Here is a 14,968-nt window from a genome sequence, read left to right on the forward strand (position 1 = left end):
TTTGTGCAATTTTTTTTTAAAAAAAATAAATCTAGCTCATAAATGACAAGTTTCTTTGAATAATTGCGTGAAATTAAAGTCATGAGGTGTTTCAAATTCATCAACTCCTTAGGCTTTAAGCTTTTCCCACTCTATAAATAGAGGAGGCCTCCTCATTTGCGAAGGACACAGAATTCTTTGAGAGAGCTTTTGAGAAAGACCCATTATTAGGTGGCTGTTGATCATTTTTGTTAGCCACATTACTATGACCCCTCAAAAGCCTCAAGTCTATGATTTCTTTATCATAAAATTGACTAAAAGATGGCCTTTAATTTGTTTCCACACAGAAATCATTGAAGAATTGTCACTATCCCATTGAAATTCACAAAGAACACTTCAAAGGAGGTGTTGCCCGAACCATCCAATATGTCTAAGGACGTGTTGTCCGAAGTCTGAACCACCATCAAAGAGGTGCAACCCAAACCATCTTGTTCCATTCCAGGGAGGTGCTGCCCATCCAAACCAAGGAGTCAAACCATCTCAAAGTGCAGCCCAAGTTTTGAGCTTGAAGAAAGAAGCTCCGCACAATGATCCAAAACCCATAAGAGTATTCAAAACTATTATTGAATCCAAATCACATGCAATTATAAACATCAAACTGAGTAGTGTCGAGTCTTTGGACTTGAGCTCTGAATTTGTGATATTCCATAATGTTTGTATTCGATGATATGCAAGAAATACTATGAACATACTCATTTACCAAAGGTCTTTTCCCCCACATAGAAACACATTCTCTTAAATTTTATGACATGTTTGGTTTGTTTTTTTGATTGTATGACATGACATGAACTGATAGTCATCATATTTTAGAAGATCTATTCATCGGGCAGGTGGACACTTAACACCTTCCTACTCCATAACTTAACTTCTGAGCTTAGATCAATTACTCATAGACTTGCTCTTATTACAATATATTCTTATTACAATATATATATATATATATATATATATATATATATATATATATATATATATATTATAATGTAACTAGCAATCAAAATCCTATATCTTTTTAGATTGTATCTAGTACCAAGACAATGTATTTCTTCTTATTCTTCTATCAAACATAATTGCACAATTATTCAATCAATAAAATAAAGAATTTATCACATTGCATGATTTCTTATTTTCCCTTAAATAAAAATAAGTGTTGACTTCGAATGTGCAACCCTCAATCTAGGGGGAATGATATTATCAATTAAACCTCCATTTCGGGAGACAACTCACCCATTCACTTGAGTTTGGTCCAAAATCAAAACAAATGGGTTGACATCGAGTTCTCTCACACAACCCAAAATCTAAAAATCAAGCAAACCTCACCCAACCAACCTTACCTCTAGGGTTGAAAACCTACCTAATTAGCTTATCATCCTTCACCACCAACCACTAGCAAAAAAATTCACCAAAATCCTTCACACCACCATCACAAGTTGAGGCGTGACCAACCCATGCCCACACCCAAAAAACTTATCCTCACTCATACCCGGCACTCTTCAACAAATTGTGGCAAATGATGTGTTCCCTTGAAGAATTAAAACATTAGAGTTATTTAGTCCATTTTTTAGCACACCTATTCTTACACTAAATTTCACAACTTATTGGTTTGTGCTATTGGGAGTGGTGGACGAAAAATGGTTGTTAGGTATGATTAGTAGTGGGTATAAAGTGTCCACCACTCAAAAGAATCTTGTATAAACTGGGCGTATTATGCCCTTCATGAGGAGAAATTGTAAGATTCTTATGGTGGACAAATGACGTGGTCCACCATTCCAATAAAAGACTTCCACTTATTTAAAATTGCTGAGTCAGAAATTTTTTTTAAACAAAAACTGATTAATGACTTAACAATTTTAAACAAGTTGAAAACTTTTAATAAAATAGTGAACAAATGACGTAGTCCACCATGAGAACTGTATAATTTTTTCTTTGTAAGACTAACATGTGGGTGTGACAATCTATGGGGCGCACATGTCAATTTCACAAAGTCCTACATGTGCGTCCCCCTAGATACTTTCTCCCACCATTTAGCAATTTGTGAAATGGGGTGTGATTTTTTTTTTTTTAAATAAGAAATTGGGTGTGATTAATGATTATACATGTTCTGAGAAATAATTAAAAATAGTTACTCTCTTAGAATGGAAGTATAGAATAAACGGAATATAATACAGGTAAGAGGTAACAGAAGATATGTCAACGACAACCAACAAATTACCGTTAAAAATTGGTCATTGTTGTCATCCACATTATTATTCTTAGCGTCTTTCTTCGCCCATCTTTCTCTCGCTTACATTTTCTTGTCCTAGAAACTTCATGGAACAACGTTTGTAGCATCTGCAATTTCTATACGATTCTTTCATTTGTCCGAATAAAGGTACAGAGAAAAACGACCTACATAAATACATGTATCTATTTATATATGTTTCTATGCATATGTGTTATGTGGTGGAATTTATAAATATATGTCAATTTTGATTTCTATCAATCTTGTTCTACTCTGATGGGATATTCGGATCAAAATACTATTGGGTTTTTGATAGCTTCCAGAAATATTTGATTTTGACATACCAAATTAAAGGTTTATCACAATATAGAGGTTTTGTGTCAAATGCATATGTTTGATATCAATATGGGTATTTGATGATACAGTTTGGGAAATTTATATGTTGTTTCCTATCACCTTGGCATCTGTGGAATTAAGATGGTGATTTAATTGTGAATTTTTATTTTTTATTTTCAATTATGGGCAGTGATTTAGATGGTGGATTTTAAGGGATTGGCAAGGCTTTTTATGAAGAAAGATGGGACTAGTGAGTTAGATGTGGTCTATCCAATTAAATCAGAATGCCAAGCCGAAATGCCAAAGACCCGTTTTAAGCTTAGGGTATCTTCTCCTTTGCTACCTTTTGGTCACTTGTTAAATTCATTTATCTTATGTTGTGTGAATTCATTGTCTGCAACTATAGAAAAATTGTTTTCCTTTCACTTTTCTAATCATTTTACACTGATTTATTAGAAATTGTTTGCATTTTGAAATTTCAATTAGTATTGTGATGGAATGATTTTTAAGTTGAAAAGTTGGGATGTCTCATGGATGCAATTATGGTATTCTTTTGCCATTTCATTATGATACTTATCTACCAAAAAAATATCATTATTATGTATGCCAATATGAGTATCTCTCTTTTTTCCAGAGAGCATATGTTATATGTTTTAAACTATCTATTTGACAGGCTGGGAAAACCCTTAGTGCAAGACGATGGTACACTGCATTCTCTCAAGATGGGCATTTAGATATAGAGAAAGTGCTTAGAAGGATCCAGCGAGGGGTAAACTTCTTTTGTTGATAGCTATTTTGTTTAACTACATTTGCTGAATCTTCTAGTGTGTTGAGTTGTGCTCCTGCGAAACCTTTAGTGGTTTTGCTTATTGTATACACTAATATATTCACCACTTGACTGAAAAGTTTAAGATCTATTATAATCTGCCTCCAATGTAAATTATGATTTTCTGATTTAAGGGTTTAAAAGAAATTAAGTAACCTGCTTTTGGGCTTCAAATTTTGTAGTATGGATCGAGCATTAGTGCATCTAACAATATTTTGCATGCTTAAATATATAAATAAATGTATGTTTTTAGGACTCTTACACCTCAAGGGTATTGTTATATTGTTGTCAGCTACTTCTTTGCTCCACATTTCTTCTCTGGTTTTAATTCCTTTCTTTCTCAATGGATTTTTTCCCTCTCCTCTGTGCTCATCTTCTCGGTTATTTTGTTTTTAGTATAAAATGGAGCATGTAACTGTTTTGTAGAGCAGATGGTTCTTACTGGTCTTATCAGATTGCAAATTGCTTGCTAGGATGAGTTCTGTCCTATTCCCTATTAGACCTATCTAAAACATATTCTTGGCAGAGCGAGAATCACTAATGTTCCATAATTAAAAAACTTTTGTGATTTCACTATTTTTAGACAAGATAACAGAGAGCTGTATAAGATTGTTTGCTTATATATAGAAGTAAAATACACCCAATAGTAAGCAGGAACCATTTGGTTTAAGTTGATGGCACTACAAGGTCGGAAGGAAGGTAAAAATGGTCAAGGAGGTGAGGTTGACATCACAACCTATGATTTTAAAGTGCATATGGCTCTAGATGAGCTGAATGAGGAATATGGTTTATATAACCAACACCAGGTAGTGGGGGATCTGCAATGGCATTTTTACCCAAGAATTCTGTTTTTTTCATTTTCTTTGAAACAGAAAAAGTGGGTGAAATTGTATTTGTCACAATGATGATGAAAAATAATCTCTTGAAAAAGGGAGACAAAAGCGACGTAGTGACATTGCCAATTGGATGTTTTCAATTTTTTAGACCAGAAAATTTGAAAGCATGTTTGTGAATCTCAAGTGGCCTAACATTACTCCACATAAGAAGGCATCCTCTGAGTTGCTCCAACTACTTTGCTCTTTGTACATTTCCTCTATATCAATCACAGGGGAAAAACATTTCCGCTTTATAATTTTTTTTTTTTGCAATGGATTTAGGTTTAAAGTTTAAACTCAGCATCAACATCAAATGAAGGTTTAATTTTTTCCACTTCATTTTCTGTGATTTTATGGACATGGTCTATTGATTTCTTGATCTTCTCTCTACTCTCTCTCTCATCTCCTTCTTGGGCTCCCCCCCTCCCCCCTTGCACTCTAAGTTGTGGTTAACATTTCATTTTCTCTGCTACAATTATATGCGACTGACAGCTACAAAATGAATAAACGAGTCATCAGATGGTAGCTGTTGATAATATGTGATTTGCAGTGCAGACAGCATTTGGTACTCCTTTCTTGTGGAGAAGTAAAAGCCATATTTGGATAATATACTAACCCGTTCTACATTGTGTGTTTGTTTTAAATGCTAGGGTGTTCATCCTGCAATCAAAGGGGTGGTCTGGGAGTTCTTGTTGGGTTGCTTTGATCCTAATAGCACATTTGAAGACCGGATTCAGCTCAGGGAACAGCGTAGGTAACATTTTCCTTATAAATTGCAATTAAACTTGAAGAATAATGAATCAAATTAAGAAAGGTAGGAAACAAATATCATTTATTGTCCCCTTCTCTCTTTTTAGTTGTAGTAGTTTTCTTAACCTCATTATACTCTCATACTGCTGGATCTATGAATTGGTCCTGGTTCCAGGTTTTGGATAATTATTGAGACAATATATTCTGTGATCAAACATGGTTATGAAGAATCTATACCATCATGTTGTGTTAAGTTATTTCTCAGGTTATTTTATGTCTCATTAGTGTTTAATATTATATGTGTTTCTGTACATAAATGCTACTTTTTCCCCACTGTCATGGGCCAGCCTGCTGAACCATTGGATGCATAATGCAGTTGTTTTTTTGGTTTGGCCTTTGGTTCAAGTTTTAAATGTTGTCTTTGATATAATGTACAGGAGGCTTCCCCATGTTTTTCAGTTTGGCCTTGTGTCAATCACTGGCTGGCGCTTTTTTATTATTTTAAAAAAATTGCATGCTTTTGATCCTGTGAACATCATTCTTTCCTTTTCCATCTCCTCTTTTCTTCATTGAAGTGGCGACTTTATAGACCATATCTATCTTTTAGGCATCAGTATAGAACGTGGAAAGCTGAATGTCAAAAGATGGTCCCAGTTATTGGTAGTGGAAGGTTTATTACGGCACCCATAATCAATGATGATCGCCAAATGATAGAAGATTCTTCCTCAGATAGCAATTTACAAGATGATAATGGAGTCATGGCCACATCCCTTGTAGATTCTTCTTTGGATCATGGCAGGCATGTGAGTAATGCTGTTTCAGAGAAGAAAGTGATTCAGTGGAAGCTTAACTTGCATCAAATTGGTATATATATCCATTGCATTGGTTCATTTGCTACTGAATTGATTATCTTTTTCTGCTTGAACTCTATAAAAGTGGCTAAAAAGTTTCCTTTCACTCACAATGTGGAAGTAAGTAGTCTAATTGGACAATTTCAAGTTCTGGTCTAGCTCACATAGCACATAATTTCATAATAATTTTTTTTTTTTTGTACTAGCCCCACTGTGCAAAGAGGACTTGATTCATTCATGAGTGGAAATTTCCTCCAATCAGATACTTTCTTTTCCATAGAGATTGCATGCCCATTTTAGTGTATATAGTATCCGTACCTAATTACAAAAATGAGTTATACTTTTGTTCTCAGTGTTGGTGCCTATAGAATGTGTAAACAGCTAAAAGGCTAACCCAGAATTATAAATGTTACATGTGATTGCACTTTTTTTTTCAATTGAATTCTATTTATTTATCTTATGGTTGCTAATATGTCCCTTACTAACTGTTAAAAGTGAATTACCCAAAGAAAGGGAAAAAAACTGTCAACAGTGCCTAACACTACTGGTGAAATCGGGGTTGTAGGTCTTGATGTTGTTCGCACAGATCGAGCACTTGTCTTTTATGAAAGTGAAGCTAATCAGGCAAAACTTTGGGATATTCTTGCTGTTTATGCTTGGGTGGACAATGATATAGGCTATGTTCAAGGTGGATTTCTATCAACTTCATCCTGCACTGTTAAACTGGAACAGTTCTGAGTTATGATATTGATAATAGGATTCTTTCTTAAGCAGGAATGAGTGATATTTGCTCACCAATGGTAATTCTTCTTGAAAATGAAGCAGATGCGTTTTGGTGTTTTGAGCACGCAATGCGAAGGCTGGTATGCATTATATAATCTAGTTCAAACTGTTATTGGAAAAATAGTTGTGATAAAGTTAGACTATCTTCTATTTATCAAATACTGTTTAAAGTTTTTTTTTTTCCCCTTTTCAGTTTATGTTTGGTACTTGTTTTGTAAATATTATACATCCCTTCCCATACAAGAAAAGGTTCTGGAGTAGATTGCAATAATGGTTCCATTAAATGGTTTAGCTCAGTTCAATTTCTGTGTATATATCTCACCTTTGTTTTTGTAAGTGCCATGTAAGCAGCTCCACTTTTAGAATTGAAGATTTCATATACCCATCTAGATATCTACTGGATGATCCAACAATTTGGAGGTTCTAGTGACATAGGAAAGATTTGTAAAGCTGCTTAAGTATCCTTAGTTGGTGGGTTCAGGTGAGGGAATATGGTAGGCTTTATGATGGTGGAAGAAGTATATAAGGTTTGTAGAATATCGCAGTTTGATTAGGCTAACTTTGGGGGCTAAAAAGTTACAGGGGTTCAGAAATAGAGACATTTGTTGAAGGACATTTGTGCATCAGCTATGCTTTGGATTTGGGCTATTTTGATGAGGGTTTGGAATAAATAGGACCTTGGGTACTTATCAAAAAAATAAATAGGACCTTGGGAATGAGATGATGTCATTGTGATGGCAAGATAAAGATAACAGGGGCTGATACAGGTCTGATTAAAAAGACTGCAACTGTGCAGAGAGTCAAAGAACAGTGTTCAGAGCATTAAAGGAAAGTGAAGAATGACAAGACAAGAATAAGAATAGAACTTTTCTTCTCATCATCAGGCTCCAGATAAAATCTTCTTTATCTAGGGGAAGATCCAACAATTTGGATAACTGCCTGTGTATGCTTTTAGTGCACTAAGTTAAAGAAACCTATGACTTTAGGTGTTATGATACTAAAAAAAAGGGTTCATGGTTAATAGTTGACACAGGGCAAACCAAACGATGCAACCAAAAAAAATAAAGAGAAAAAGGAAAATAAATGATAGGTAACGCCTAGGAGTATGCACCTAGGTTTGGATGGAGTTAGCACTAGAACATTAGGAAAATTTCAAGAGAAATTTTATTCATCATCAAAATAATCAGTCTCAATAGGAGTACATTATTGTACTTATATAGACTACTAAACCCTAATTTTAACTGACATAGTAAACCCTAATTCTAATTGACTTAAGAAATCTAATTTTAAATTACTTAGAAAATCCCAATAATGGAATTATAGATATAATCTTGACTCTAGGAAATAAAATATTCTAATTAACTACTAATACCTAAAATAAAATACATTTGACTCCAAAATTAAATTGGAATAATTTTAAAATAAATCTTTTATTGCACGTACAACACCCCCCCCCCCCCCCCAAAAAAAAGAGTAAAATTAAACACTCTTTTAACCCTAGACTCATACTGAATGACCTTACAAAATATGTAAGCTTTGCCCTTATTAGACGTATGGGATTAACATGTTGAAAGCCATACATATGTGGATGGCTATTTGATTCTTTTTCACATAGCAACATCATCTGGCTAATGGTAATAATGATTAGAGAACAATTTGTAAGGGCTTGTTTGGATCACCATGATTTTGAGTGATATCACTTACTTTTCATCACTAAGTTTTCAAAACGTGTGGGTCCTACTGAAAAAATCTTGTTTGGCTTGGTTTTTGGGTGATGTTTTCATCACTCAAAACTCAAAAATTTGAGTGATAGATGATGGAAATTGAAAATAAAATTTTGGTGTTTTTCAGTTTCTGAAATATGAGTTATGGTAGCAAAAGGCGAGTAATGTGACCAAACAAGAATTATAGAGTTTTTGAGATAAAGTGAAGTTTTGGTTATGAGTTATGGGTTTTGAGTTTGAGTTATGAAAACTGAGTCATGGCCAAACCAAACGAGCCCGAAGTGTTTTACTTTATTTTTTTATTCATCATTTTACATGTTGATACTGGATTTTTGTCTTCTTCCTCTTTTTTATTTGGGATAAGTAAATTGGATATATGACATTGAAATTGTTGTGCACTTGGATATATATATATATATATATATATATATTGGCTAGAAGTGTTTTACATTCCGCTAATACAGTATTTTCTTTAACTGAAGCTGATGATTTTCTTTGAACATTGATATAACTTATTGGCCCTAAATGATTTGTTATGCGATTGGTAATTTTTATATCTATCTTCTAAGGTATAACCTAACTCCTGCTCATGCTTTGCTAACAGAGAGAAAACTTTAGATGCAGTACTAGTTCAGTAGGGGTGCAAGCTCAGCTGAGTGCACTCTCACAGATAATTAAAGTTATTGATCCTAAGCTTCATCAACACCTTGGTATCTGTTTCCATTCCTAGTTTTTTTTTTATAATTTTTTTCCCTTAAATCCTATATTTAAATTAATTATTAAGCTCTATTTAATGTCTACTCCTTCGCAGTGTGGACCTGGGTGCTTGTCACTCCACAATCTGAAAATTTACACCATTTACGAAAACTAGTAAAAAGTATCAGTTAAAGAATTAAAATAATATATAATAGAAAAATATGGGTTATGAAAATTGAAATTGTGATACAAAGGTGTCCTTAGTATGATTCCTTCTATGGGGATTTTGTGTGGACTACTTGCTAGAAAGAGTGAAACTCTTACATCCATTTGATTCTATGTTCTTTGGAAAGTCCGACATGCATTTATTAAATATAATATTGTTAATAGTTATATGGATGTTTTAACATTTTTGACAACTTATCATTTGAAATTTGAATTATGGAAGAGTTTTGGTCATTATGTTAAGAATAACATTTCTTGAGCATTTGTTTTTGTCCTTGGCTCCAAACTACTGTCTTACAATGTGATAGGGTCATGTGATGGTGGTGTAGACACAAGATATAGGCTCTCCATCACACAGACCTATGGCCTTAGAAGTGAAAAGAAGGGGGCCCAACTTTTCCTTTTTGATAAGTAATAAAGATGTATATTCTTTTTTTTTTTTCAACATAACTTTTTTTGATTAGTAATAAAGATGTATATTCTTTTTTTTTTTCCAACATAACTTTTTTTGATAAGTAATAAAGATGTATATATATATATATTTTTTTTTCCAACATAACTTTTTTTGATAAGTAATAATAATTGGGCTTAAAGACCTATTAAACCTAATAATTTAATAATCAGGATTTCTTAATGTAATTTTGTATATTCTTTTTAAATTTGTCTTAGGAGTTTAATTTCTTTTCTTGCAAGCAGAGTAAAGTTTTAGAACTTTATTTAAGAACCCATGAGTTCAGTTTTGTGAGACACGGTTTGCTTGATAATAAATATCTCTTTGTATTATTTCAATGGGCTGATGATGACTCCATTCAAACTTAGGTTCTAACTCCTAGAGTTTTTCTCTTGCTTGGTGTTGACTCCTAGGTTCTGTCTTTTAGTTTTCATGTTTTTAAATTTTATTGTTTATTGTAAGTCAATTAGGTTTTTCATGTTTCCTTGCATTTGACGCATCCTGTTGCAGCTTCAAGAACCCGTTTATGGAAAAAATGCACCAGGCCAGGATTTTGTAATGTGGACTGTAGTTACAGATCAAACCACTTTATGTTAGTTGTAGTATCAGACAAACAAGGCTGCAGTGCTTTTAAAGATTGCCTAATATTCAAATAAAATAGTTGACTCGTTGAGAAGGGTTGAAGTATGAAGAAGGCCTGAAAACGTCTGTGCTAAATATATCTTAGACCATTTTAAGCTGTTTTAAAACCCCTCCCCCGCCCCCCCAAAAAAAAAACAAAAAAGCAAAGGAAAAAAGAGGAAAAAACAACACACACATACACACAAAGAAAAAAGAAAAACCAAAGGAGGCATCCAGTGCTGAGTGAAGAAATCAATAACAACCAAAAAATATACATAACAGAATCAGAAGCAAATGCAGTCCACATAGTCCCCCCCCCCCCCCCCCCCCCCCCGTACATACACCTGCACAAACATGTACTTTTCATATGCATTTGTACCTGAACAAGCCCTTATATTCATAAGCTAAAACCTTATTTGTTTTATTTGGCAGAGGATCTAGATGGTGGGGAGTATTTGTTTGCATTTCGCATGCTGATGGTTCTTTTCCGGCGAGAATTTTCCTTTGTGGACTCATTGTATCTTTGGGAGGTAAGGTGGAACTTCTGTATTTACTTGAATCTTCGAAGAAATGGGCTCTTTTTTGTTAATGATTTGAACTCAAGGGTACAGTAGTGTATTGGAGCCTCTATTTTAGCTTTTTTTTTAATTGATATTTTTAATTTTAAGAAAGTAATATAGATTGATTTCAGTTGATGTGGGCCATGGAATACAACCCAAATATTTTTTCATTATACGAGGAGCCAAGAGATGCTGCGGAAAATATTGTTGCACCCAAATTAAATGAAAAATTGCTGAACCAATATGGAAAATTTGAGAGGAAGAATGTAACAACTGGACGAACGGACCAACATAGTGCACTTGCTGTTTTTCTTGTTGCAAGTGTTCTTGAGACCAAGAATAAGCGACTTCTAAAAGAAGCAAAGGGTTTGGATGATGTTGTCAAGGTCTCTCTCTCTCTCTCTCTTTCTCATATGTGTTTGCTCATGCATATTTTTGCATTTATGCTACTGCATTTTTCTTATGGTGAACCTTTCTCTCTAGATCATGAGTGACATAACTGGAAATCTGGATGCTAAAAAGGCATGTAAGAAGGCATTGAAGATTCACAAAAAGTATTTGAGCAAGGTAGTCTTTGTCCTTTATTTCTCCCTATTTTTAAACATATTAGTCAGTTGTTAGATATCTTTCTATCATCATGTGTGTGCGTGCACACGTGCATGTGTATAGAGATGTATTCCAACAATAAAAAGAGAATTCTTAAAAATGATCTCTTTGAAGTACATGCAACTAAAATACTTTTTCTATTAACGGCTAATATGGTTCAATTTGATTTGAAATGAGCGGCAAACCTGATTGCTGATGACTTTGTATATATTTTTTCTCATTAAGTTTCTTGTTTGTTTCTTCATATGGCATCCCTCCTATATAAAAATCCAAATAACTTAGCATCTCTATGTTAATGCAGACCAACAAATCATAGATGATGCTAGGAATCATCAATCAACTCAATATGTGCTCCATACTTAGTACTTACCGATGGTGGCATTGTCTGCAGTTTCACTTGGCTGAGGATTTTACTTACTTTTTATAGAGTTTAGTTTTAGTAACCATCAATCAACTCTCTATCTTGTGGATACAAGTTAATGCCATTTTTTGGAAATTCAAAGTTAGTAGATTTTGTGGCCAGGATCTTGATATACGATGCTTCTGCAGCATCATTGCTTTAGAGCGTTTCATTTGAGAGCTGTGTGTTTCGGCTTAAGATGGTCCATTTATTTTTCAGTTTCTTGGCTGATCATGTGATGTTGTACGGAAGGAAATTCAAACATAATCAAATTTTGATACATTTTTCCCAAATTACATTGGCAAAGTTGCATTTTCTAAGACAGTTATTATTATTTCATCCATTGATGATGTTTTGAGAAGATGATCTCATTCCAGCATTAAGGTTGTTGGGAGATGGTTGGGTTAACACCGGTCTCGTCATCGTCACAGCAGGTTGCGCAGACAGGCCTAGTGTGCACGACAGTGCAGTAGCAACATTTTGCCTTGCACGGGCCAGGATCACACCCTGTCCCAAAAAAAAGGAGATTTTGTGAGTGGAGACTATCTTAAATTAAATGAAATACATCCATTGTTTGTAGTTGCAATAATCATTATTCAGTGTTTTTCTAATACATCAACATGAATTTGTGGAATACATACTTTTCAATGTTTTCATGCACAATTTTAGGATCATCTGCATTTGTTTTTGAAATATAGAGTAACTAATTTACAATGTAGTTTAATTTTTCAAAAATTTAATGTATGGTGTTACGTTATTTAAAATTAATTATTATTACTTTTTGAGTTTAAAAAAAAAAAAGATTTTTTAAATGATGTGGCATCATGCACACATTCAGATTTGTGAAAAATTAAATCTTTTTACATAAAATGATATTTTCATTTGATTTGAAAGGAAAATAATCCTATCCTCATAAAATTTTGTATAAAGCTCAGCTCTCCCATCAGTGGAAAAGGCCTTCAATTTTTCCATTTTATGGCTGACAAAATCTGGCATAACAGTGAGTAGGATTTTACCAATGATTTTTTTTTTATGGAATTAAATTTTTGTGATTATCAAAAGATGATTATTTGGCCTCTATGTTAAGAAAGTGAAGTAGCTGAAAACAGAATTGACAATGGTTAATATCAGATTGTAGCATATTTGATATGGGTGGGATTATTCATCAAGGTTCATAAACTTACCCCATACAGGAGCATCGGCGGCTGGTCTAAGATCAGTGACAGACGGAGCCCCCTCCATGGCTGCTTGACTTTGGAGATTGGTAATGACCAACAACACGAACATGCAAAAGAGAATTCTTGAAAATGCCATGGTTTTGCTTTTTTGGTGGAGAGGCTAAAAGGAATTTGGTTACCAATTTACTCCAAATTTTGCTTTTGGGTCTGTTTTCCATAGATCATGATAGTGCCCTTTATATAGAAGTGTGAGAAAGAGAGGCAGTTGCTATTAATTAAAAACACATATTGCTCATTAAATGTTCCTTGGACACATATAGAACCAAAATTATAATCAATAAATTCGAGAATTAATGGAGATTCTCCCCATAATTTGATAGTTGGGAGAGGTGCATTTGAACCACAGACCTTTCTATTAGAAACACTAGAAAATGTCAAAGGAAAATTATTGGAAATTTTAGCAGTTGAACATTAATTACTTTGAGGAATGAATTTTGATGAAGTACAAATTTTTTAATTAAAAAAATCATAAATTAATTTAACCAAGTTATGGATTTGGCAAATAAGTATTGGGAATGTGAATGGACAAAAGGAAACGAACTCATTTCTTAGAAGGTAAAGTTTAATTATAAAATTGGTTGTAACATAAAATTACAACATTACTCAATAAAATAAACATTACCGCATATTTTGAAAATCTAACCGTTGAGTTGTATGTTCTTTACACTCTTAATACATATGTCAACTTTTGTGTCGATCGAATGTTATTTACTATATGATCTATAACCTTATATTTTATGTACAATTTAAACTACAAAAACTTGTAATTTAAACAGTTTATTGATGATATAGCTATTGATCTTTAATTTTCTAGAAATTTTGCAAATGTGGGGGATATAAGAAGAAGAAGCTATCCAACAATGAATTTGTCAAAATTCATATCCAATAAAAAGATATTAAGTATGGTTGTAACCTAAAGCTATAACCAATTTTGTAACTAAATTTTGTCATTTTCAAAAGAGAAATGATATGTCCACAATATTTTCACAACATTTTTACAACAAATCCTAAGTGGCAGGTTGTTACTGGTTGTTATTGTTGGGGCAAAAGAGTAATCTTAGTGTTAGGTTCAAATTTAAACTAATAACAACTAACCACCTATGATTTGTTGTGAAAATATTGTAAAAATATTATGCACGTAGCATCTCTCTTTCCTAAATAGCCAAATCATTGCAACGCAAAAAGTATTCAAAAAGTGTAGCAAAAAAAATGAACTTTGTTTATTATTTTACTCATATATAGCAAAATATAAAGAATTTAGAGTTTGAGGTGAAATTATGGTCCCCTTGACTTTCAAAAAATTTCTCTTTCTTCTATTTTTGGTAAAGATTTATAAATTTATGTATAAAATTTAATAATGGCCCCCTTAGATTTGACTAATACACCATTTTTTGTTTCTTTAAAGAGTAATGCTACAGTCATAAACTATTTTACAACATTTTTACAAATTAGTGATGTGGCAAATTCTTACTAGTTCTAATATGGACTCATCAATATCATCACATTTTTACTTATAAAAATATTTGGAAAATACTAAAGCCACATCAGCAGTTTATAAAAATGTTGTAAAATAGTTTGTATCTGTAACATTACTCTTCTTTAAATTACTTTTATACCATATATAACTCATTAATTCAAAGTATATTTAATGTGTTTCATAAAAATAGAAAGTTTTATAAATTATTAATGCACTTTAATTTTTTTTTTTTCTAATTACTCTTATACCATAATAGCTCATTGAAATAAATAATATTTACGATACATCC

The 14,968-nt window shown here is 33.0% G+C and overlaps 1 protein-coding gene across 9 annotated transcripts; it reads left to right on the top strand.

Annotated features, from left to right (window-relative positions):
* The first annotated feature begins 2,189 nt into the window (after positions 1–2,189).
* Positions 2,190–13,507, top strand: LOC142621024 (rab GTPase-activating protein 22). 9 transcript variants are annotated; one of them, XR_012841681.1, is made up of 13 exons: positions 2,191–2,410; positions 2,787–2,920; positions 3,270–3,365; positions 4,948–5,051; positions 5,655–5,911; positions 6,464–6,586; positions 6,670–6,761; positions 9,010–9,115; positions 10,831–10,928; positions 11,090–11,344; positions 11,442–11,525; positions 12,396–12,495; positions 13,158–13,505. XR_012841681.1 is itself a non-coding variant. In XM_075794344.1 (12 exons), exons 2-12 carry the CDS (start codon positions 2,795–2,797, stop codon positions 12,435–12,437), a joined length of 1,383 nt encoding a protein of 460 aa, XP_075650459.1. In that variant the 5' UTR covers positions 2,191–2,410; positions 2,787–2,794; the 3' UTR covers positions 12,438–12,638. The 9 variants fall into 9 exon arrangements, 4 of the variants coding, with proteins under 4 accessions (XP_075650459.1, XP_075650460.1, XP_075650461.1 ...); XR_012841683.1 differs by having other exon boundaries at positions 12,399–12,495; XR_012841682.1 differs by having other exon boundaries at positions 2,193–2,410; positions 6,673–6,761; positions 13,158–13,502.
* The last annotated feature ends 1,461 nt before the right edge of the window (positions 13,508–14,968 follow it).

Source organism: Castanea sativa, chromosome 12 (genome assembly GCF_040712315.1).
Source record: "Castanea sativa cultivar Marrone di Chiusa Pesio chromosome 12, ASM4071231v1".
In the NCBI taxonomy this organism is placed as follows: Eukaryota; Viridiplantae; Streptophyta; class Magnoliopsida; order Fagales; family Fagaceae; genus Castanea; species Castanea sativa.

Coding starts and splice junctions, on each gene's coding strand:
- LOC142621024 (XM_075794344.1), top strand. CDS start 2,795: ATGGTGGATTTTAAGGGATTGGCAAGGCTTTTTATGAAGAAAGATGGG. Junction 2,921..3,269: donor AGACCCGTTTTAAGCTTAGG/GTATCTTCTCCT, acceptor TCTATTTGACAG/GCTGGGAAAACCCTTAGTGC. Junction 10,929..11,089: donor ACTCATTGTATCTTTGGGAG/GTAAGGTGGAAC, acceptor GATTGATTTCAG/TTGATGTGGGCCATGGAATA.